Source organism: Mustela nigripes, chromosome 17 (genome assembly GCF_022355385.1).
Source record: "Mustela nigripes isolate SB6536 chromosome 17, MUSNIG.SB6536, whole genome shotgun sequence".
In the NCBI taxonomy this organism is placed as follows: Eukaryota; Metazoa; Chordata; class Mammalia; order Carnivora; family Mustelidae; genus Mustela; species Mustela nigripes.
In genome coordinates, this window is record NC_081573.1 from 14,964,331 (window position 1) to 14,987,958 (window position 23,628).

Consider the following 23,628-nt stretch of genomic DNA (forward strand, 5'->3'; position numbering starts at 1 on the left):
GGGCGCCTGGGTGGCTCAGTGGGTTAAGCCGCTGCCTTCGGCTCAGGTCATGATCTCGGGGTCTTGGGATCGAGTCCCGCATCGGGCTCTCTGCTCAGCAGGGAGCCTGCTTCCCTCTCTCTCTCTCTCTGCCTGCCTCTCCATCTACTTGTGATTTCTCTCTGTCAAATAAATAAATAAAATCTTTTTAAAAAAATAAAAAAATAAAAGATTTATTTGTTTATTTGAGAGAGAGAGCAAGTGGCGGGAGGGACAAAGAGAGAAAGGAAGGAGAGAATCCCAAGCTGACTCCATGTTGAGCACCGAGCCTGACACAGGGTTCGATCTCATGACCCATTAGATCAGAACTGGAGCCAAAATTGGGTCAAAAGCTTAACTGACTGAGCCTCCCAGGCACCCCCGTGCATTTCTTTAGTATATCCGGAGCTGGGAGTGGAATCGCTGTGCCATGGGTAGACATTTACCAAGGAATGCCAGTTCATCTTCCAAAGCGTACCAAGTTACAACTCTGCCTCTGTTTCTCGCTCCCCGTTCCTGCCAACCCTCGGTATTTTCAGGCTTCTTAACCTTGGTCCTACTGTCGAGGGCGTGGTGGTATTTCAGGTGTTGTTGTTTCTTTCTTTCTTTTTTTATTTATTTGACACAGAGAGAGAGATCACAAGTAGGCTGAGAGGCAGGCAGAGAGAGAGGGAGAAGCAGGCTGTTGGCCAAGCAGAGAGCCCGATGAGGGGATCCCAGGACCCTGAGACCGACTGGAAGGCAGAGGCATAACCCACTGAGCCACCCAAGTGCACCTCAGGTGGTCTTAATTAGGAGCCGGTTTTCATACACTTATTGGACGCTGATTCCGTGATTGCTTTTTCATGTCTTCTGCCTACTTTCTATCGAGTCAGCCGTGGTTTCTTTATCAGAGCTTTTTTTTTTTTTTTTGAAGATTTTATTTATTTATTTGACAGAGATCACAAGTAGGCAGAGAGGCAGGCAGAGGGAGGAGGAAGCAGGCTCCCCGCTGAGCAGAGAGCCTGATGTAGGGCTCGATCCTAGGACCCTGGGATCATGACCTGAGCCAGGGCAGAGGCTTTAACCCACTGAGCCACCCAGGCGCCCTCGGAGCTCTTTATATATTCTGAATACCAATCTTTTGAGAGGCCATATAGTATAACCAGTGAGCCAGACAGTCAAGTTCAAATCCTGATTCTGGAACTGTGAGAGCCCAGGAAAAGCACTCCACTCCTCTGTGCCTCAGCCTTCTCATCTGCTCTTTGTGTCCCCGCCCAGAGAATTCCTATGTTGAAGCCCTAACTCCCGACCCCCCATATGATGGTTTTAAGATAGGGGCCTTTAAGGAGGAGATTAGGTTTGCAAGAGCCCTTGAGGGCGGGACCTCCCCTCCCCCCTCAAGATGGGACCTTTAGAAGCAGAGTTAGAGACAGGGGAGCTCGCGTTCGCAGCTGGCTCTCTCCACCTCGGGAAGGCGCAGCACGAAGGAGGCCGCAGCAAGAAGGAGGCCGCTGGCCAGCCTGGAAGAGCGCTCCCGCCAGAACCTAACCAGAACCTGACGCCCTGATCTGGGAGTCTCGGGCTCCAGCCCTTCATACATAAGTGTCTGCCCCCATCCGTGGTAATTCCCCCAGCAGCTAGAGCTGACTGATGTCCCTCTCAAGGTTTACCCCAAGATTAGATATTTGTGAAGCGCCAAGCGCGGAGCCTGGTGCAAAATGTTCAGTAAGTAGCAAGCATTTGCTCTGTATTACCTGTGTAAGGTATCTGCTGTCCACAGGAGTGGGGCTTTTCATTTTCATGATAGTGTTTTGTTTTGTTTTGTTTTAAGAGATTTACTTATTTATTAGAGAGAGTGTGCAATAGCTGGTGAGGCCACTGGGGAGCAGTGGGAGAGGGAGGGAAGCAGACTCCCCGCTGAACCTAAAGCCCACATGGGGCTCCGTCCCACAACCCCGAGATCACGAGCTGAACTGAAATCAAGAGTCTGCCGCTCAGCTAACTGAGCTAACTGAGCTAACTGAGCTAACTGAGCTAACTGAGCTAACATGAGGTGCTCCTCATGATTTTCTTTGGGGGTGTTTTTTTTTTTTTTTTTTTTTTTTTTTTTTAATGGCTCAGGGGCAGCCTTAACTTGCTGAAGCAGGAACAATCTCTACTCTGCGGATTAGGTGAGGAGGCGTGGCGGGGTGGGGTGGGGGTGAGGGTAGACCCAGAGTAAATTGGCACCTGACTCCTTAACTCCACGACTGTGTGGGATCTCCTACTCCCCAGGAAGCTAATGTCCAGCACATTCCGGCTGGTGCACAGTTGCAGAAATCATGCCAGCCAAATTGGGAAGGTTTCTTTTGGTTGCTAGCGACAAAAAAAGACAACTAAGTGGAAATTGAAACTGGGAAAAAGAGAGGAGGAGAATTTGTTGGCTCCTTTAATGTCAGTCTGGTTTCAAGCGCATCCGGATCGAAGGGTTCTATATGCTCATGGGAATCTTTCTCTCTGCGTGGCCTGGCGCTGCTTCGCTCAGCGGTTCTCTGGCCGGTATCCCGACAATATTGCCAAGGTTCAAGGTTGAGTCTGGCCACTTCGGGTTTTCATCCCACCAGCCTAGTGGTCCCAGGGAAAGAGAAGCCCTGTCCTGAGTCCCCGGGGATGAACAGGGAAGGGGCGTGGCCAGGAATGTGCTTCTCTGATTGGCTACTTTGGGTCAAACTCTCCGCCCTGGAGCCAGGGGGCGGGGCCATCCCTCCAGGAGACTCAGAGCTTGAGAATAAGGGATCCGTGGATCCCCAAAACATAATGGGGGTGCTGATTCCAGAGGAAGAGGTAGGGGCCGCTGGGCTCACAAAGCAACAGACTTCCACTACGCAGGCATCAGTGCGTTTTTCTTAGGTTCGTCCAGGAAGACAAGCTTATTTGGGACCCTGGGTGTAAGACATGTGGGAAGCGATCAAGAGAACTCTTGTTTGTGGGATGTGACCAGAGCCTGGCGACAAGGCAGGCGTCGGGAAGCTAGGACGAGCAGCAGCCAGCAGGGACCTGCCCACGAAGGCCAAGAAGGGCCGCCGGGTGGCAGTGGAATGATCTGGGATCACAGCGAGTTGTTTCCTGCTCACTGCAAGATGTCAGGCAGGTTTTATTCAATCAATGCCCGGTAGAGGGGAGAGGGCTGTGACCTCAACAGGTGGGAAATGTGTAGAGCAGGGTGGCAGGAGTGGCTGTGGAAATGGCAGCAGCCAGAGGTGATCTGTCACAGTCTGGGGGATGGGCCCCCAGACGTAGTCCCAGCAGCTCATGTTTACTGAGTACCAGTGCTGCTCGGAACATGTCCCACAGATTAACTTGTTCGATTCTCCCAACAACGCGCTGAGGTCAGTCCTGTTACTGCTCCCGCTGTAGAGATGAGGAAACTGAGGTGCAGAGAGCTTAAGTGACTTGCCCAGGACACACTGTGCTAAGTGGCAGAGTCTAGATTTGAACCCTGGCCCTTTAGCTCCTACCCTGGCAGATGCTCCAAACCACTGTCACCTGCCTCACATGACAGGGGTGGAGAGCTGGGGGTGGCCTGGGCACTTCTACAGGAAGACATCTTGTTTTATAACCCCTTTCCGGTGGCCACACAGCTGGGGGCTCAGACATTATCTGTTGATCTGTTTGGAGGGAAGGACACCAGAGGACTAAGTACTGTCCCTTGCCACAGAGGTGACAAGGTTCTGTCCGTGCAGGAGACACACTCCCCACCCCCACCCAGGGAGGATGGAAGTCTGCTGGGATGCAAACTGGTGAGTTTCTGGCCTCTCAGAACCTACTTCTAATGTTTCTTCCAGTGACTCCTTCTTCCTCTGGGGGAAACACTACTCCACTGGACCCCGAGCTTCATGGGGCTAGGGTCGGGGTCACAGTCACTGGTGGGACTGGCTCCCAATCCAAGGCCAGTAAGAGCAGAGTGGATTGTCCATAATCAGCCCTGTGTGGGGCGAGCAGGCTGAGGTCTACTTTTTCAGGGAAGGGGGGAGACAGGGTCCTGGTGGCTCAGAAGGAGTGAACCCCAGGGGCCCCGGGGGACTGAGCAGCTACAGGGCAGAGAAAAGGGTGCAGAGGGAAGGACAGGGAGGCATGGCCAAGACCAAAGGTGCAGGGAGAGACAGACACACAGAAAGACCAAAACACACCACGGGAAGACAAAAGGAGACAAGAGAGATGGACAGAGTTGGAGGCAGAGATAGATACGATGGGAGAGAGAGAAACTGGCAGAGGGGGGCACCTGGGTGGCTCAGTGGGTTAAGCCTCTGTCTTTGGCTCAGGTCACGATCCCAGGATCCTGGGATCGAGCCCCGCATGGGGCTTTCTGCTCAGCAGGGAGCCTGCTTCCCTTCCTCTCTCTCTCTGCCTGCCTCTCTGCCTACTTGTGATCTCTGTCAAATAAATAAATAAAATCTTAAAAAAAAAAAAAACCGGCAGATGGAGAGACAGGGAGAAATGGAGACGCAGGGTCAGTGTGCCACCCCTCCCTGCCCCCCACACCACCAACCCCGCAGAGGGAGAGGCAGGGGCAAGATGGCAGAAACACACCCCCACACTGACCTCTTTCCAGGCCCTCTTTCAGGGTTGGCCAGTCCTCCCTCAGCTCTGCCCGCCTTCCCTCTTGCTGTGGGCCAAGCCCATTAAGCTTCCACCCTGGCCACAACTGAAGGCCCCACGCCCTGGGGAGGAAACCACCACAGAGGCGTCCCCTGCTCTGTGGCACCCCAAACCATCAATTAGTATTAACAAGGGCCAGCTCCCCGTGGCCTAAAGACCCCCATTGGGGCTCAGATGGAGGGGAAGCCCCGCCCCTGTGAGTCAGGAGGTTAAAGAGCCTGGGGCCAGGCTCTGAGTGCAGACTGTCCGGATGGCGTGTGGCAGCGGACGGGTCACCATCCAGCTGGTGGACGAAGAGGCAGCGCCCGGAACCAGAGGCCCGAAGCCCTTTCGGGGCCAGAGATTCGAGGCCATCCGAGCAGCCTGCCTGGAGGAGGGGATCCTGTTCCGAGATCCCTACTTCCCTGCTGGCCCTGATGCCCTTGGCTACGATGAGCTGGGGCCAGACTCGGAGAAGGCGAAAGGGGTGGAATGGAAGAGACCCCATGTAATGTGTGGCTGGGGGCTGTGGGGGCTGGGCTCCTGGGTCTGAGGAAGGAGGGGGCTGTGGGGGGGCTGGGCCCCTGGATCTGAGGGAGGAGGGGCTGGGGGCCTGGATGTGAAGAGGAGGGCTGAGAGTTCTGACTGTGGGGTCTGGAGAAGCCCAAGATGCCTGCCCACAGGCTTTACAAGCCTCTCGGGGTTGGAGGTGCTCATTACTCTGGAGCAGTGAGGGCAGGAGGGGACCCAGGCGTTGGACCTCTCAGTCGCTCCTTCTCTCCCTTTCCTGGCTGAGGCCCGGACTCTCCCCATGCCCCCCAGGAGTTTTGCGCTGAGCCCCAGTTCATCTGTGAGGACATGAGCCGAACAGATGTGTGTCAGGGGCGCCTAGGTAAGACCCCAGAACCCATCCTGGGCTCCCAGATCTGGCAGAGGCTGTAGCTGGGCTCCTGTAGCTCGGCGGCCCCTGGGTCCACCCCTCAGACTCTCCTCTCCCCAGGGGAGACCCAGTCTCCCCCTTTCCATCCTTAACCCGTCCTCGGCCTTCCTCCCAGGTAACTGCTGGTTTCTTGCGGCTGCTGCCTCCCTCACTCTGTATCCCCGACTCCTGTGCCGGGTGGTCCCCCCTGGACAGGGTTTCCAAGATGACTATGCAGGTGTCTTCCATTTCCAGGTAAAGATCCTTGGTTTGTGCCTCCATATCCCCCATGGGACCACAGATCTCCTAGTTGGCTTGGTTACCTGGGGGCTGTAATTCTCAGACTGGTGCAGTAGGGCTGGGGGTCAGAGGATGGGGTCCAGGCACGGTTGCGAGCTGGGAGCCAAGCCTGCACCCTGCCCTCCTCCCACCAGCTCTGGCAGTTTGGCCGCTGGGTGGATGTTGTGGTGGATGACAGGCTGCCGGTGCGTGAAGGGAAGCTGATGTTTGTGCGCTCGCATCAGAGAAACGAGTTCTGGGCCCCGCTGCTGGAGAAGGCCTATGCCAAGTAAGGACTCTGGAACACCTGCCCAGCTGGCAAGGGAACCCCAGAGACCCCCAGCTTCTGGGATCCTCTAGACACCCTTCCAGGGGTCCTGCACCAAGTCATGGTGCTCAGGACCTTAATGTCACACCATCCCCTGAGGACCTCCCTCCAAATCCTAGACACTTCCCTAGAGGCACGTTCCTAGAGACCCACGATACTCACAGTCCAGGAGCCTGAAATCTCATCTCTCAGGCCCCGGAACCGCTAAACCCAAGATTTATCCCCTTGGGGGCCTGTAATCTCAGAAGCTCTCTCCTGATCCATTGAGAAACCCAAAGCATCTCCCAAAATTTTAAGATTTTATTTTTTTTTAAAGATTTTATTTATTTATTTGACAGAGAGAGATCACAAGTAGGCAGAGAGAGAGAGAGGAGGGAGCAGGCTCCCCGCTGAGCAGAGGGCCCGATACGGGACTCGATCCCAGGACTCCGAGATCATGACCCGAGCCGAAGGCAGCGGCCCAAACTACTGAGCCACCCAGGCACCCGAGAGAGAGAGAGAGAGAGAGAGAGAGAATGAGAGAAAGAAAGAAAAAGAGAGAGAACAAGTCCAGGGCAGGGGAGCACAGAGAAGCAGACTCCCTGCTGAGCAGGAAGACTAACACGGGGCTCCATCCCAGGACCCTGAGCTCATGACCTGAGCCAGAGACAGGCGCTTAACTTACTGAGCCCCCGCCAGGCACCCCACACCTCTCAAATATGACTGTAATCCCTGGAAACTTCGATTTTTGCTTTTCTCCATCCCGAGGCTCTGAAATCCCTGACAAGTGCACAGAGATTACCCCCAAAGCAGGCATCTCCCGGAGACTCAGAGTTTCAGAGATAGCCCCAGGATGCCCAGAATTCTGACGGAGTTCTCCTGTGATCCCCCCAAATGCCCAGTCCTAATGGCCCAGGGACCACAGGCCTGATTTCCAAGGGCTTCCAGAGTGAACCGCAGGCCACCTCAGGAGTCTGCAAATGTCAGGGATAATCCCCAGGCCCCCCATGCCCCGGGCCAGAGGCCCCCAGATCCCAGGGGTGTGTGTGAGATGCTTGTGCAGGCCTCAGACACTCCCCCAACACCTGCTTCCGCAGGCTCCACGGTTCCTATGAGGTGATGCGAGGCGGCCACATGAATGAGGCTTTTGTAGACTTCACAGGCGGCGTGGGCGAGGTGCTCTACCTGAGGCAAGACATCCCAGGGCTCTTCTCTGCTGTGCGCCATGCCCTGGCCAAGGAGTCCCTTGTGGGAGCCACCGCCCTGGTGAGAGCCTGACTGGCACCGAGACCCCCACCAGGGCCAGAGCGCAGTCAGGGCTGCAGTGGGGAGGTGGCCTGTGTCCTGTCTGTGTTCATTGTTGGCTAGTACCCCCACCCATCAAACTCGAGCAAGTCAAAGGCGATTTATTTGCTCTCATTAAACAAGCTTCAGGCATAGCTGAATCCAGGTGCTTAGCAGATGTGGAGAATGTGTTTTTTCTATTCCTTGTTCTGGGTTAGCTTCACTCCTGGGCAGGCATTCCCTTCATGGCCACAAAAGTGGCCCCCACAGCTGCAGGGGCCCTCCTACCACCCCTCAGTGGTTTAAAAAAAAATGGCAAAGCTTCTTTCTGAGAATTTCAGCAGAAGGCCTAGAATAGATTTCCACAGGCTCGGCTGGAGTCCCGCGTTCATCTGTGACCCAGTCGCATGCTCAATTGTTCACTGAGTTGGTCTAACTCCTTCGCTTCTTCTTTGCTTAATCCTGTGCTCACTGACTGACTCCCTGTCCTTCATGTTTCTCTGCCTCTTTTGGTCCATCTGCCTGTTCTGCGTCTCTGTTCCCTTCATGTATTTTTGTCTTTTCTCCATCTTCCTCTCTCGCCTTCACTCACCAATCCTTTGCCCTTTCGGAGCCCCATGTCTTTCAGTTGGGAGCTTTGGTGGCAGGAGGCTGGGGTGAGGGGAGGTGGGGGCAGAGAAGAGCAGCCACGCTTGTGTCCCCCACCATGACCTCACCGTCCCCTGCCCTCTGCTCAGAGCGATCGGGGTGAGTACCGCACAGAAGATGGGTTGGTGAAGGGACACGCGTACTCCGTCACGGGCACGTACAAGGTGAGTATCCCCCACGAGCGGGCTGCAGGGGGGCCCCAGAACCACCCCCACTGACCATGCTGCCCTCAGGTGACCCTGGGCTTCACCAAGGTGCGGCTGCTGCGGCTCCGGAACCCATGGGGCCGTGTGGAGTGGACTGGGGCCTGGAGCGACAGGTAGGATGGATTTGGGGGAGAGGACCAGGTCGGGGAGCTCAGACCCCCCCGCCCAGTCCTCACACCCCCATCTCCCCAGCTGCCCGCGCTGGGACGCGCTCCCTGCGGAGTGGCGAGAGGCCCTGCTGGTGAAAAAGGAGGATGGCGAGTTCTGGTGAGTGGTCCAAGGTCCCCGCCCGCCTCTGGACCAGCCCCAGGCCAAAGGGGTGCACGGAGGGGCCAGGCCTGCCTGAAGGGATGGGGGATGGGGTCATAGAAACTGTCCTTGTGGTGGTAACTTTGGGGTTGCGCTCTATTTGGGGGAGTTGATTAGCAGCAATATTAGGGGAACTGGGAGGCGCAGTAATTTTTGGAGGGTTGAAGGGGGTGGGTAATTGGAGGCTTGGTGACATCTGGGACATTTCTGTGTGTTTGGTGCTGCTGAGGGGCTGAAGGATGCTTGTTGGAAGTTGAAAGTCTGAGGGTCTTGATATTTGGGGGCCGAAGACAATTTGACAATAGGTGGGGGGAGTGTGTGGGTCTTGACTATACAGGGGGCAGGTGGGGGGGGGGGGAGATGGGGGGGGGGGGGGGGCTGGAGGGCGCTGGGATCTGGAGGCCATTTCTGGAGACAGGGTACTATTTGGCAGACAGAGGGGTACTTGGTGATGATTAGAGAACTTGGGGATTGTGACTTGGGGGTCATTCTGGGGTCCTGAGATGTCTGGGAGACTGGAGCCCTGGGGAGGGTCTGACCGCCCACCCCTGTGCAGGATGGAGCTGAAGGACTTCCTCCGCCACTTCAACACCGTCCAGATCTGCTCGCTGAGCCCAGAGGTGCTAGGCCCCAGCCCCGCTGGAGGCGGCTGGCACATCCACATCTTCCAAGGCCGCTGGGTGCGTGGTTTCAACTCTGGCGGGAGCCTTCCCGGCACCGGTGAGGCCTGGGGGACGCCTGGCAGGGGAGGGGGTGGGCTGTGGCAGGCCGGGGTACCCCATTTCTTTCTTTTCTGTTAGAAACCTTCTGGACCAACCCCCAGTTCCGACTGACGCTGCTGGAGCCTGATGAGGAGGAAGATGATGATGAGGAGGGGCCTTGGGGGGGCTGGGGGGCAGCAGGAGCGTGGGGCCCGGCCAGGGGGGGGCGCATCCCCAAGTGCACTGTCCTTCTGTCACTCATCCAGCGTAATCGGCGGCGCCTGAGGGCTCAGGGCCTCACCTACCTCACTGTGGGCTTCCACGTGTTCCAGGTGGGACCCCGGGGCTGGGCGGGAGCAGCGGGGACAGGGAGCCACGGAGGGGGCTGGGAAAGCCCGGGGCGTGGGGCTCAGAGACTGGAGCGAGAGAGCTGGGGGAACTAGGAGGGGGTTCAGGGAGAAACTGAGGTCGGGAGGGCGCGGAGAGCGCCGGGGGTCCGTTAGCAGTGCAGCGGAGAGTCCGAGGCGCTGAGAACCAGGGAGGGGGGCTGCGGAGCAGAGAGGGGCCATGGGGACACCAATGGGAGGGGGTCCAGCAGGTCGGGGACGGGGGCCAGGGGGAAGGGGAAGAAAAGCAAAGGAGGTGTGGAGGGGGCTCTGAAGGGTGGCCGCCACCGCCGTGGGCCCTCACCCTCTTGCTCTTGCTTCTTCCAGATCCCAGAGGAGGTGGGTCTCCGTGGGGACCCCGGGCGCAGGTTCACCGGGCGGCGGCTGCCGGGGGGTGGGGGGGGGGGGCTCAGCCAGGCGGTGGCGTGGCGGAGTGGGGAGGGCGAGGCCAGGCGGGAGCGGCTGCGGTCGGGCGGGCGGGCGGGAGCTGGAGCTCAGCGCCCCTGCCCGCAGCTGCTGGGCCTGTGGGACTCCCCGCGCAGCCGCGAGCTCCTGCCGGGCCTGCTGCGCGCTGACCGCTCGCCCTTCTGCGCCCGCCGCGACGTGAGCCGCCGCTGCCGCCTGCGCCCCGGCCACTACCTGGTGGTGCCCAGCGCCGCCCACGCCGGCGACGAGGCCGACTTCACGCTGCGCGTCTTCTCAGAGCGCCGTCACACCGCTGTGTGAGCCGGGGTGTCCCAGACCCGCCCCCTCGGGGTTCCCCTGACCGGAGCCCCAGGACCTCGGGACATCCCTCCTCCCCAAGGGGATTGGCCCGGGGACCTACCCCCGACTCCCCGACTCCCCGACTCCCCTTGTCATTGGCAGGGAGATTGATGACGTCATCAGCGCCGACCTGCAGGCCCTCATGGTGCGGGGCTGCCAGAGTGGGGGGCGGGGGGGGGCGGGTAGAGGTCTGCTCCGCCCTCACTGAACTCCCCCTGCCCACAGGTCCCGTACATGCCTCTGGAACTGGGGCTAGAGCAGCTGTTTCAGGAATTGGCAGGAGAGGTGAGGGGGCCGGGCCAGGGCTAATAGGGGTTCACCCTTCCTCTGGGGGCCCCTTCCTTATCCTGGGGGGGGGGGTGTCTCATTTTGCTTTAGTTTCTCTCTGTGCTTAAATCTCCTCTTTACTCTCAAAATGCTCACTGCTCATCCCTGCCTCAGGGCCTTTGCTCTCTCTGTGCCTCTGCCTGGACTGCCTTCTCCTTGTCCCCTGCCCTGGCTATGGCCTCGTCTTTCTCCTGTGGGATTTCCTGGAATCTCTGGGATTCTCCCCCAGGATGGTCAGCTGCATGCTGGCTGTGGACTCCCATAGCCCAGTGCTTCCCCCCTGCAGCCCTGACTGCTCTGGGGACAGGTGTCTCTCTCCCCCTGGACCATGAGTACTGTCTCTGCTGTGTCCCCAGCACCGCCCAGCAGGCTAAAGGGGCTGTGTCGAATGGCTGCCTGAGTGAGTAGCCTCACCACTGGCTTTCTCCTTGACCAGGAGGAAGCACTCAGCGCCTCTCAGCTCCAGACCTTATTAAGTATTGCCCTGGAGCCTGGTGAGTTGCAGATGGGGGCGGACCCCACGGAGCCCCCTAGGTGTGTCAATCCATGATGCCGTGGGGAGTCAGGCCACGGGAGCCCTGCACTCAGCCTGACAGTGTCTTCCCACAACATGTGGATCCTGTGGCAGGACTCAGGGCCAAGGCCATGGCCACCCATAAGACCTCCCTTTCTCTAAGGGAGGCAGGGAGTGTAGCTGCCATGAGGGGACTTGGAACCCCCTTGCCTGGACTCAGATCCCAGTGACGGTTAACACGCAGAAAGTACTGGGGTTTTTCTGTTTCCTGTAGCCAGGGCCCATGCCCGGACCTCCGCCTGGACCTCTGCCGAGATTGGGCTCAGGACCTGTGAGCAGCTGCTGTGCTGTTTTGGGGTATACGAAGGGGACAGTGTCTGGGTAGGGAGGGTGGGGATGTTGGGGCCTCTGTCCCCCTCCTGGGGATATGGATTTTAACCAGCTGCCTCCTCCCCAGAACGGACAGAGCCTCACCCTGCATCACTTCCAGCAGCTCTGGGGCCATCTCCTGGAGTGGCAGGTAAGGTCGGAAGTTTTGGGGGGGGGGGCACCTCCTCCAGGAAGGTGAAGCACTGTTACTAGTCAGGACATAGGTGCTCTGCTAACTAGCAGGATCCCAGGGGAGAACGTGGGCCGCATCCACCTTGAGGGACAGCTTGGAGGGATCTGGCTGGGAAGCCCTTGCTACATCTGCCCTTCTGTGGTCCCTTCGGGGCACTAAATAGCTTGGGGATGGAAAGCACAGGTTCTGGTCTGGGGTTGAAGTCCTAGCTCCCGGCTCAGCCCCTCTCTGGGTGTGTGAACTCAGGCAAGTCACCTCCCCTCTGAGAGGCCTTTGCTAGTGGGAGGCATTCATTCCCACTGCCCTGGGTCCTGGGGAGGAGGAAAGGGTCCAAGCCTTCCTGTACTGGTGAGCAGTAAGCTGCTGTTTGCTGAGCCCTCACGAAGCCCCTTGTGGGTAGAATCTCAGCTTGTCCTCATGACCCTATTCTAGCTGTTACTACTATTCGCATTTTAGAGACTGTGAGGTGGGCTCAGAGAGGCAGAGCTGCTTGCCCAGGGCACCAAGCCAGGAAGAAAGGGAGCTGGGGTGGGAACCAAGGCTGACTGGCCTCCTAGGGCCAGGAGTTGGGACTGACCTATAGCTCCTGACTCAGGCCACATTCGACAAGTTCGATGAGGATGCCTCTGGAACCATGAACTCCTATGAACTGAGGCTGGCACTGAATGCGGCAGGTATGGCAGGGGCAGGGGTGGGGGTGGGGTAGGGTGTCTGGGGACAGGCTGTGCTCCCCCTCCGATGCTCTGTGGTCTGCTCACCCATCGCCAGTCTCGAAGCCCACGTAGTTTGTTACCAGCTCTTGCCGGGGCCAGGGGCAGGGGTGGTGGAGGGGGTGGTGGTGGTGGTGCAGGCACACAGCTCCCGACTGTGCGCAGAGGGCCCGGAGGGCCCCGTGAAGGGTTTCAGAAAGGAGGTAGGACAGTCCCCTCCGTCTGTGTGGCACAAAATCCTCCCAGGGGGCGGAGGCAGGGAGCAAAGCTTTTCCTGGGCTCCCTAGCAAGTTGAGTCCATGCATGGAGGGGCTGGGACTGGAAGGGGCTCCCAGTCCCCCAGCCCCGATCCCAGGGCTCCTCCAAGGGGAGGTGGGAGGCTGCCACCTGGCGGGAGGCTGCTGCCTTGCTGTTCCCCAGTCTGAGAGGCAGGAGGCCCAGAGGGAGCGAGAATGTTGGGAGGTGTGGCACACGGGCAGACACGGAGTCCTGGGTGCACAGCAGCAGAGGCAAGAGGGTGAGGGCCGATGGAAAGCTGGCACCACTTGTCGGGGTTACTGGGCACCTGGTGCACATTCTTGGCATTCTTCCAGGCAGGAGACTGAGGAAATGCTCTTAGAGTGGGGTGGGGTCCTGGCGGTACAGACAGACAAGCAGAATGTCTGGGTCAGATGGTCAACTATGGAGGAAAGAGAAGTGGGGTGGCGGGGGAGGGGCTTGTGGCCAGAGGCACAGTTCTCAGGGAAGGACCCAGGTACTGTTTGAGCAGACCTGACGGAAGGGGACTGAGTCTAGGGGACATGGTGGCAGGTGTAGTCTTGACAGAAGGAACAGCTAGTACAAAGGCCCTGAGGTGAGAGCATGAGCCCCACTGGAACAGCTTCGGGGTGCCAGGTCTTGGAAATGAGGCTAGGGTGGCTGGCGGACGGAGGGTGGTCACAGATGAGAGATCAGTGGAGGGAGGCAGTAAAGCCCCATGAGGTCTCGTGAGCATCTAGGGTCTTTAAAACAAATTTTTTTCTTTAATATGTATGAGAGGGAGGAGGGTGAGGCAGGTCCAGCGTCAGGGTGTGAGGAGGGCCAGAGGACAGGGACACACTGTGTAAGGGGGAGGACCAGGGAGTAGACCAGCAGGAAGCAAGCTCCAGAGCCCTGGATGTGGGGGACAGATCAGTGCGGGGGACTGGCAAAGATGACCTGCCGCCCCTCAGCCATGCTCTGCACCACCAGCCTCCCCCAAACCCCTGCTCTGCTCCTGGCTGTGCCGGCTGAGGCTGGGGGGCCAGAGATCCCGCCCTTCCCTCCCTTGGCCTCCAAGGACAGTGACCGCTCAGAGGCATCAGGGCGGGCATTGGGGCTGCAGGTGAAGAGTGGGGGCGCTCCCTGCTTGGAGGCTTCCCGGAGGGGCCAGGGTGAGAGGAGTAGCAGTGCTCTGAGCAGAAGGAACATCGTGTGCAAGGGAGGCAAGATGGAGCACAAGGTCCAAGTGCAGGAGTTGGGGGAGGGGTGGGTGAGGTGTGGTCTGCGCAAGCTGCGCAGGCCAGCAGCCCGCTAAGGACAATGAGGACAATGGGGCCCGTGGGGAGGGGTAGCCAGGAATCACAGTCACCAGGACCTACTAAACCAGGTGAGGGATTTCCTGGGTACGGGAGGATCCCAGCCAGGAGCCCGCACCGGGGGCACTGAGAGTGGTCAGAAAAGCTGCGTCTGAGGCGGCAGCTGAGGGCTTCTGGGCCCGACTCAGGATGGAGGGCCTGGGAGGTCATGCGGCTAAGGCCGGGCTCCCCCGGCCCCCAGCAGCTAGAACAAGGCACAGACGAGACAAAGACCTAACAGCGAATGCGGGCACAGAGCAGGGCACAGGTTGGTTTGAGGCAGCAGCGGAAGCCAGGACCTTGTCCTCAGAACCACGGATCTGGACACAGGGTCGGGGGTGCTATCCTGCAGCCAGACTCCTGCAGGGCCTTGGAGGAGGAGCCGCTGTTTCTGGCTTTTGAAGGCCTGTTGTGATTTCTCTTCAGAGGTGATTTCTCAAGTCCAGAAATGGTCTCAGATGTGAAGGAACGGACTCCATGTGGGGCCGACACACAGGTCCGGGGGCCCGGGCCGGGCGCCGTGCAATCCCTCCATCTAATGGTGTCCCGGCCTGGTAGGGTCAGGGCTGTCACGTGCGGAAACAGAGCGTGGAGGCGGAGGCATGGAGGGAGCTGCCCAAGGGGGGGGTGGACAGACCCCCTGGAGGGGCTCATAGGCCGCTTGCCCTAGGCTTCCACCTCAACAACCAGCTGACCCAGGCCCTCACGAGCCGCTACCGGGACAGTCGTCTGCGCGTGGACTTCGAGCGCTTCGTGTCCTGTGCGGCCCAGCTCACCTGCATCTTTCGTGAGTGCTGCCTGTGGGGGGCGGTGGGGTGGGATGGACGGACTCCCATGCGCCTCGGTGGGGTGGGGGTCGCTCAACCCGCCCGCTCTGTGCAGGCCACTGCAGCCGGCACCTGGATGGAGGCGAGGGGGTCGTCTGCCTGACCCGCAGACAGGTGAGCTGGGGCTGGGGGGCTCGGGGGGCCAGGCAGGAGTCCCGGGAGAGCCCTGCCTCAAGCCAGGGGTCTTCTCTCCCCCAGTGGATAGAGGTGGCCACCTTCTCGTAGGATCTCCGCACGGAACCCCTGCGGCTCGAGGCGAAGCGCTGCCAGGAGCCCGTTCTCCTTGTCCAGCCTGGACTGGGCTTTGTTCAACAGGGTGGGGGTCTAAGCCACACCAAACCCTCTACCTGGGTCTGCTGCTCTGCTGCCCCTGGAGCCGGCGGGGGCGGGGGGGCAAGGTCTGGCCCCACCACTCGGCCAGGCAGGTCCCTGCCTCTGTGCTCTGCCCTCCTCACCTATAAGCAGGGACAGTCCCAGCCCTTTTCTGGTGCAGGCCACACTAGTTAGCACTGGAGACAGCGCCTGACCTCAAGCAGGTGCCCCGTGGCACTGAGGTTTACATTTACACACTTGGGGGAGACAGGGATCTCCCTTGCTCAGCCTTGCTCTGGGAAGAGGTTCTCCTGTGGCTCTCCTAAGAAGCGGAGAACAGAGGAGAGAGAAAGAGAACACGGTAGGAATCCTTCTTAAAAATATTACATGTTTTATTATCCTGTCCCCAGAGGGTGGTTTATCCAGAAACCGAGAAAATAATCAAATCAGAATAAACTCAAAAAAAGGGGGGAAGGGAGCAAAACCCATCAACTAACAGGCAGCCAGGCCGGCAGCCCACCCTCCACCTCAGGAGGGTCCCAGAGACCCATGCCCAACGACAGACAACAGAGAAAATTCAGTGAGGGGCTGGGGGAGGGCAGCAAATCAGCTATGTCTTCATTATGAGAGCAAGAGGCGGCGAAGATATGTTGCTAGGTGAATATATATTTATATAATAAATCCGTAAGTTAATAAAGTAAATAGTAATTCTCTGAAAGTTTTTAATTCCTTTTTTTATAGGTTTTTTTTTTTTTTTTTTGGTGGATTTTTTGTTGTTTTGTGGTTTTTTTTTGTTTTGTTTTGTTTTTTGGTCCTTAAAAAATCGGAAACACAGGTCCGGACAAAGCAAGGTGGGGGACCGGCTGGGGCTGAGAGGCTGGTCTGCCAACCCTACTCCTGTTGCAGAAAAGGGGAGGTGCGGAGTTGCACCCCCTCATCTCCTGGCAACTGCAAGTTGGGAAGAAGGGAGGGGGCGGGGTCCTCTTTCCATGTCAGGCAGCTGTGTCGCCCTCTGCTGGGCCCCCTGTAGGGCCCAACGCAGGCCGGGCGGTTCCTGGACAAGGCACATAGGGCTTTGGCCTGGATGTGGGAGGCCTTGAAGGGACCTCGTGGGGAGCAGGGAAGGGGCGGGCAAAAGAGGGACAAGGTGTGGAGGGCATTCCTAGGGCCTGGAGGTGACCTGTTTCGCTGTGGGAATCCACTCTCTCCTCCACATAGTTATAAAACAAAACAACACGTCTTATACATTTACCAGACCAGAAGCGTGGACCCCAAAGGTCTCCCTCACCCCCATCCAGGGGGAGGGGGCCGACTGACGGAGAGAGGGGAGAGCCTGCCCCAGCCCCTCCCTGCCCACCCCCCACCCCCAGAGAAGACTGACAGAGCGCTTTGCATAGATACAGAGTCAGAAAAACAGGACCTGGGAGGCCCCCACAGCGGGTAGAAGGGCCGAGGGCTCCCCCAGCCCCTCCTGGAGGCTGTGAGGACGGGGGTTCGGTCAGGGTCTCTCCAGCAGGGAGCCTCACAGGTCACTCTCGCCATATAGCGCTGTCGAGAAGGACTTGTAGTCGAGGGCACCAGGCACGGCGTCAGGGCCCTGGTAGGGCGCCATGCGAGCGATGCAGTACTCGGCCTGGTCCGGGGGCAGCTCTCTCCGCAGCTCCTCAGCTGTGATGAAGTTCTGGGGGTGGCAGGGTGTGACTGTGGGCCACCCCCACCCGCCCAGTCCTGGTTGCCAGGGCTTCTCTGGGCCAAGCCCCAGGGTGCCTCCAAGGTACACTGCTTACCTTGTCCCCTGCCAGGACCTTGAAGGAGGCGATGACCTGGTCGGCAGTGTCTGTGTCGGTGGTCTCCCTTGACATGAAGTCAATGAAGGCTTGGAAGGTCACGAGACCGCTGTGGTTGGGGTCAACCACACTCATGATGCGGTTGAACTCGGCATCACCCTGCAAGGGGGAGTGGGGCGGGGGACAGGCAGCACTTGAGTCGGGTGGGACAACTGGGCATGGCCTGGTTGGATGCTGTCCCCACGGAGCAGGAGAGCAGGGCCCGGCCCCAGGGCACATGCCTCCAGGGGTTTCAGCTTCCCCAGGCTCAGGGCCCCACTTGCCCAGATTGCTCCCTCTGCTCCTTCCCACCCACGTTTTTGGGAAGTGGGGAGTTGGGGAATGGATCAAATAGGTCTACTGCTCCTCAGCCCTAGGCTCATGACTTAGCTCTGGAGGGTGGGGAAGAAAGAAAGAGAGAAAGAGAAAGAAAAAGGGGAGGGAGCCAGAGGCCTGACCTCCTCTCTCGGGAGACTTCCAGGAAAGGAGGTGGGTGGCTCAGGGGGTCGTCGGAGAGACCCCAGCCCAGCAGCAGCAGCACAGGTGGAGGAGAAGGCAGCAAGGCTGCGCTGCTCTGCTGGGGAGGATCCCCGAGGAGGCGGCGGTGAGGAGGAAGGGGGAGGCTGCGCGGGGGGTGGGGGAGGAAGAGAGGCAGAGCAGCGAGGGGGAGGCAGAGGCTGCATACCAGGCTGTATCCTGTGGAGATAAGCAGAGCCCTGAAGTCATCGGAGTCCATGCTGCCTGTCTGCTTCTGCTCGAGGACGCAGGGACAGCAGAGGAGGCCAGGCCCAGAGTAGGCAAGAGGGGCCGCCCCATGTGCACAGCAGGGAAACAGGACAGTGGCGGGAGCCGGGGAGACAGAGGCGGCCCCGAGAGACCAGGTAAGGGGGAAGGTGTCCAGAGAGACACAGGGCAGGGAGGAGGCAAGAGAGCCAGTGAAATGGCACACACATGGCAAGGGGTGGAATGGCGAGAGGGAGGGAGACAGAGAGAAGGAGAGAGAGAAAGAAGAGCAGTTAATGCCACAGTCCGCTGGGGCCCAGGGGGGCGCGTACCTGCCGATCATTCTCCACGTCGTAGCCCAGGCTGATGAGGCAGGCCTTGAACTCCTCCGGCCCCAGCGCCCCGCCGTGGTCCTGCCGGGCGTCCGAAGGCAGGTGTGTGCGAGGGGCGGTGTGGAGACCAGGCCAGCGTGGAGACGTGGGGAGAGGGGCCGGGGTCACATGCAGAGGGCAGGGCGAGGGGAACACATCGGGGGAAACACAGAGTTAGAGGGGACATGGACAAGGGTATGGCTGGGGATGGGGGAGCAGAGGCCTGCCCAACGCCTCGGCCAGAGCCGGGGAGGGAGCTGAGGGGTGTAGAATGGAGGATTGAGGCCAAGGCTCTGGGGAGGGAAGGGGGAGCTCTCCCTGCCTCCAGGATTTGGGGTGGAAGACGACAACCTGTCCTATCTGGGACACCAGGGGCCCTGCCTGACAGTGTGGAGCTGAGCACGCACACTCTCGCCCACAGGGGGCCGGCAGACGGTCAGTTGGGTGGGGACAAACTCAGGTGCTCAGGGCCTTCCTAGTGGGCCCGCCAGATGGGAGCCGGCCTTCTGAATCTTTACAGCGCTCAGCGGACCCGCGGACTCGATGCACGAGCAGCACACAAATCTCAGGTGTGCTCTGCCTCAGGCTGTCCCGAGGTCTCAGTGGTTGGCAAGGATGCATGGCCCCAGGGGCAGAATTTAGAACCCCCCCCCCCCCCCGCCCGCTGCCAACTTTCTCCTCCCAAGGACAAATGCCCAGGCCGCAGGTCAAGGTGATGGCCCTGTGCACCCACTTCAGCTGCTGGGGCCCTGCCGGCCCGGCGAGCAGTGGCCAGTACTCAGCACTGTGAGGTGAACGAACAGATGCAAAGACGGAGGCGGCAGGATGGGTCGAGGACAGTGGGGTGGGAAGACGCCAGGGGCAGAGGGAGCCGCTCACCTTGTCAAAGTGGTTGAAGGAGGCCCGGAACTCCTGCATCTGCTCCTGGCTGATGCCCTTGGCATCACGGGTGAGGATCTGGTTCTCAACCTCATTGATGGTGCGGGCGATGGTGGTGAGCAGCTGCTCCCAGCCCACGCGGATGTGCTGGGGGCAGAGCGAGGGCATGAGTGCAGGCCAGCCAGTGCGGGGTCCGCTGCCACTAGGGACTCAGGGCTCGACTCTCCTCGCACGCAGTGTGTGTCTGGCTTGGGCTCTCTCCCAAATGCCAACCCGGCCCCATGCTCCCCTGCCTGACTCTGCCCTGCAGCAGGGTAACAGCACGCAGACCAGTGGGGTAGGGCAGCATGTTTAACTGGCTCTCGGTGTTGGGGGGACCCGGGTTTCTCTGTGGTATCAGCGCCCTTGGACGGCATGAGGTGTCACTGTGGATGAGGTCAGGCTGCCAACCAGCCCCAACATGTCAATCTGACCACAGCGAGTGCGTGCCCACACACATCTGTGTCCCCCAGCAAGGACGAGGCCACGAGGCCACGAGGCCACGAGGCCACACCCCCTCCCAGCTCTCCGAGGAGCGTGTCCCAACGCCGTGTTGTCACAGTGATGGAAGCAACAGTGGGAACTGATTTCTTAGAAACGTGTTAACATTTGATCTAGTCTTTTCACTCAGAGGGACAGAGAGGAGAGAGAAAACGGCAGGCGCCTCTCCTACTGGGCCCAAGGCCGGGCCTGCACGGCCACAGGGACCCCGGCGTGGGCACTGGGCGGGCCTTACCTCCATGGTGTAGTTGGTGTGCTTGTTGTCGAAGATGAGGGCCTCCTGGATGAGCTGGTGTTGCTGCTCTAGCAGGTCGAGGTTCGGCTTGTAGTCCACGATGCTGCGCTCGTACCGCTTCAGGTGGTTCAGTTGGTCCTCCAGGGTCCCGTTCATCTCGATGGAGATGCGCCCGATCTCCTGCATGGAAGGTGGGGGCTGCTGGCTGCAGGAGGCCTCCCGAGGGGCCCTCCCATGCCTGGAAGCCGGCTGCGGGCTGATGGTCCCCTCCGGGTCCACCCTCCGGAGTACAGGCCGCCAGAGGGCGGTGTCTGGGCTGAGGCAGGCCAGGCCTAACCTCGGTGCACATCCCCAACTCCCTGTGAGGCCCAGGACGGCGATAGGCCTGGAAACTGAGGCCCAAACACAGCAACTGCTCACGGCAAGAGGCAGGGTCAGGATCCAGACCCAGGCCTGGCCGGCTTCGGAATCCGGGCTCCTGAGCACAAGCCCCCAAAATGGGGGTTCCCAGGGTGGTGGTGCAGCTGAGCCAGCCTGGAGCCCCACCCCTGCCCTGGCTCGAAGCCTGGGTGAAATGAACGCTCTGTAAGGTGTGCCCAGGCTGTAAGCAGCATCTGTGCAGACATTCCAGGGTCGGGTCCCAAGGCTCACTGGTGAGCCCACCGGAAGGGTCTGCCCTCGGACCACCCTGGTTCCAGCACCAGTGCTCGTCCAGCAGCTGCTGCAGAGTGGTGCCCAAGCACTGCCGAGGTAATGAAAGGACTCTTTCCATCCCTTTTTAGAGATGCGAAAACCCAGGAGCAGAAGTTTGCTTGTACCTGAACCCCTGGTCAGCAGGCAGAGCTGAGACTCGAACCCTCCCCTACCTGACTTCTCCACCAGGTTTCCCTCTGGAGCATGCTGTCACTTCCATCAACACCGATCCCAAGAGGCTGCCCTCACTCCCAGAGCGGGGGCCCCTGGCAGACCCACCAGAGACAACTGGGGATCCTCCCCCACTCTGCCCTGAGAGCGGCTCCTAGCTCAGCTAGGCTGGGGCAATGGGCCCTCACCTCCATCTTTGTCTGGATCCAGGGCCCCACGATGTTGGCCTGGCTGGCGAACTGGCGGCGGAGGTGCTCGTTGGACTGCTGCTTGCTCTGCTCCTCCAGGAGCGCATGGTCCCTCTTGGGCACCAGCTGCTGCACCTGGGGGAGGATGGGGGTGGTGAGCCATGGCGGTCAGGGTGGCCCTTCCCCCGGCTAGCCCGCCCCAGCCCTGCTGCCAAGCCTGCCTACCTTCTCCCACTTGGAGTTGATGATCTGCGGGGTGACGGTAGTGTAGGGGTTGCTGCCCGATAGTTTGATGTGGTTGCTTTCGGCGATCCTCTGGGCCTCCTTGTGGATGGCCAAGATGGCCTCCCGCTCCCTGTCGGCATCCGGCAGCGTCGACTTGAACTGATCGTGGGCTGAGATCAGGCCCTGGAAGGAGGAAGAAGCATGAAGGGCAGCCCAGGTCCACAGCGGTCCCCTGAGGTGCGCGGGCAGCTGCGGACCTCGATCTCCTCGATGGTGTGCACGATGAACATGTCCTGGAGGTCCTCCATGGCGCTCTCCATCCAGTTGTTGAAGGGCGCGGCCCGCTTGGCATACTCCAGATGCAGCTGGTCAATGGTCTCCAGCTGCTTCTCTGTTTTCTGGTGTGTGCAGGAACGGGACGGGGAGGTCAGTCAGCGAGCAAGTGGTTGGTGGCCCGGGGACCCAAGGGATCAGAGAACATCCCCTTGAGGTGAGTGAGAGGAAGTTCGGATGTCCTGGCGGCATCTGCTCCCACCAACCCCCAGGGGCATAGGGCTCCATGGGTGATGTCACCACCCCCTCACCTCCAGAGCTTCCCTGCGACTCTGGGTCAGAGAGCCAAGGGCATCCCACTGGTCGCAGATCTTCTGGCAGCGGGTGTTGACGTTGTGGGAGTCATAGTAGTCCAGCTCACTGTTGGGGGGGGGTGCGGCGGGGGTGGGGTGGGGAGGGCAGACACGTGGCCATGAGACCCGGCAGGGAGCAGGGGAAGGGTCAGAGGGGTGGGGAGTTGCTGACTCACGTGAGACCTGGCTGTCATGACACCCAAACGCGGGGACCCCCACACTGCCTGTGTCTGGACTGCTTCTGTCACCCAAAGGTCCAGCAGAGCACACTGGTTTAAGCAATGGGCTCCTGGGCCAAGTTCCCCCGGTCAGAATCCTGGCTCTTTGATTCTGTACCAGTGTCACCCCACGCGTGTGAATAACCTATTCTGGAGACCTTGATGTTCCCATCTATGAAATGGGCGTGGGGTTACTGTGGAGATCCAGTTACTAAGGGCACATGAAGTGTGGAGGGCAGTCCTTGGTCCCCTCTGAGTAGATGTACTAACAGTGATTAAAGGGATTTACTTTAATGAACATGAAGAAAAAATGAGCAGCAAACCCACACTATTGTTCTAAGCAATTAATAACAGATATAAAAGAGAAGTGGGCAGACATGATAGTTCCTGGCCCCTCAGACCTCCTGACCCTGCTCTTCTCCTATTTGCCCCAGGATTCCTTCCTCCTGAGCTCCAGACCCTGGATACTCTTAGCAAGAGGTTCCCAGAGAGTGGAGGAACAGGCGAAACCTTGGGGGCCTGGGAAGGGATGGAGAGCAGGGAACAACTCCAGGAAGAACAGGACCTGGGGTATGGGGCTGGGGACCATGGCTGGGCTCCCCAGAGGGGCCAGGCAGCCTGAGCTCCACCCCTGTCTCAGCTACCCGCCAGCAGTGTGACTGTGGACAAGCCCCTGAGCCTCTCTGTGCCTCAGTTTCCCCTTCCATAACACAGGGCTGCGGGCGATTAAAGGAGCCGGTATCTGTGGAACACTGAGTGCTCTGAGTTTCTATTATTACTCTGTACCAACACTTAGCCGGGCTGTCTACTCAGGCTCATCCTGGCTAGTGCCTGGCCCTCTGACTCATCTTTGGGGGAACAGACAGCACCCCCAAATCGCCCTGCCTTCCTCCTGCAGGGCCACTGTCCAGAAAAGCTGCCTCGGTGGCTGCCTGCCCCCCCCCCCCCCCCTCTGGGGGGGGGGGGCCACCCCCCTGCTCCCAGTGCTTGGGAGGCAGGCTGGCCAAGGACTTCCCCAGGCCTGTTTCCCATCAGTGCCCAGGGGCTCGCCTGTCAGCAGCAGAACACGCCCTCATGCCACCTCCCAAAGGCGCTATGGACATCACCCACCTCCAGCTGGGCGTGCCAGGCCCTGAGGCTCAAGCCTACGAGAGGCGGCAAGACCCCAAGGGACACCGTCTTCCCACGACCGTGAGGGCCCCCTGGGGGAGCCACAGAGCACTCCTGCCTCTGGCTGAGTGCACAGGGAAGCCGCAGAGCAACTGGGCAGAGTAGAGGGAGTGAGTCAGGGAGGAAGCCGGCCCTGCCTGGTGTGGGGCTGCACCAGGCACCGCAGCTGAGCCCCAGCCTCATAGAAATAAGTAGAGCTTCAGGGATGACTGGCAGGGTGGGGGGGTGTCTGTGGAAAGGGCAGCTCCAGCCAAGTAATCTATTTTTGAGCAGACAGCTATTTTGGGAGCCGTGCCGCCCCTCCAGGCCCTGGATTTTCCATGAAGTAATGGCCTAGGCCTCCCACTCCCTGGGCCCTCCCTGCTGCGGCCGCCGTGCCGGTGGCATAAGGCCCCATTCACTGGCTCTGGAGGTTCGGTGTACTAACTGTGCACGCAAGTTTATCTGACTGGGGCGGGAAAGGGAGGGCGAAGAACCCGGCAGCCTGGAAACTCG

The 23,628-nt window shown here is 59.6% G+C and overlaps 2 protein-coding genes and 1 long non-coding RNA gene across 7 annotated transcripts in view; 2 read left to right on the forward strand and 1 right to left on the reverse strand.

The window, feature by feature from the left end:
- The first annotated feature begins 4,888 nt into the window (after nucleotides 1-4,888).
- Nucleotides 4,889-16,119, forward strand: CAPN12 (calpain 12). Its single transcript, XM_059383460.1, has 21 exons — nucleotides 4,889-5,125; nucleotides 5,440-5,509; nucleotides 5,673-5,791; nucleotides 5,971-6,104; nucleotides 7,220-7,388; nucleotides 8,144-8,218; nucleotides 8,288-8,373; nucleotides 8,453-8,527; nucleotides 9,126-9,289; nucleotides 9,370-9,602; nucleotides 9,984-9,995; nucleotides 10,170-10,378; nucleotides 10,524-10,566; nucleotides 10,647-10,706; nucleotides 11,185-11,242; nucleotides 11,537-11,619; nucleotides 11,720-11,782; nucleotides 12,420-12,498; nucleotides 14,800-14,916; nucleotides 15,012-15,070; nucleotides 15,155-16,119. Exons 1-21 carry the CDS (start codon nucleotides 4,889-4,891, stop codon nucleotides 15,179-15,181), a joined length of 2,172 nt encoding a protein of 723 aa, XP_059239443.1. The 3' UTR covers nucleotides 15,182-16,119.
- Nucleotides 15,637-23,628, reverse strand: part of ACTN4 (actinin alpha 4) — a 69,012-nt gene continuing 61,020 nt past the window's right edge. For 2 of the 5 annotated variants that reach the window (XM_059381415.1, XM_059381414.1), the window contains exons 13-21: nucleotides 21,704-21,812; nucleotides 21,377-21,517; nucleotides 21,120-21,302; nucleotides 20,895-21,029; nucleotides 19,843-20,022; nucleotides 19,068-19,214; nucleotides 17,780-17,845; nucleotides 17,056-17,214; nucleotides 15,637-16,949 (exon numbers count right to left, since the gene is read on the reverse strand). In XM_059381415.1, the coding sequence (XP_059237398.1) occupies nucleotides 16,791-16,949; nucleotides 17,056-17,214; nucleotides 17,780-17,845; nucleotides 19,068-19,214; nucleotides 19,843-20,022; nucleotides 20,895-21,029; nucleotides 21,120-21,302; nucleotides 21,377-21,517; nucleotides 21,704-21,812 (1,279 nt within the window). In that variant the 3' untranslated portion in view covers nucleotides 15,637-16,790. Of the gene's footprint in view, nucleotides 16,950-17,055; nucleotides 17,215-17,779; nucleotides 17,846-18,149; nucleotides 18,231-19,067; nucleotides 19,215-19,842; nucleotides 20,023-20,894; nucleotides 21,030-21,119; nucleotides 21,303-21,376; nucleotides 21,518-21,703; nucleotides 21,813-23,628 lie in introns of all 5 variants that reach the window. The other 3 variants (XM_059381413.1, XM_059381412.1, XM_059381416.1) reach the window with 2 other exon arrangements.
- Nucleotides 17,853-22,895, forward strand: LOC132004839 (uncharacterized). The gene is made up of 3 exons (XR_009400660.1): nucleotides 17,853-17,975; nucleotides 21,531-21,609; nucleotides 22,398-22,895. It is a non-coding gene; the product is annotated as an uncharacterized LOC132004839 (long non-coding RNA).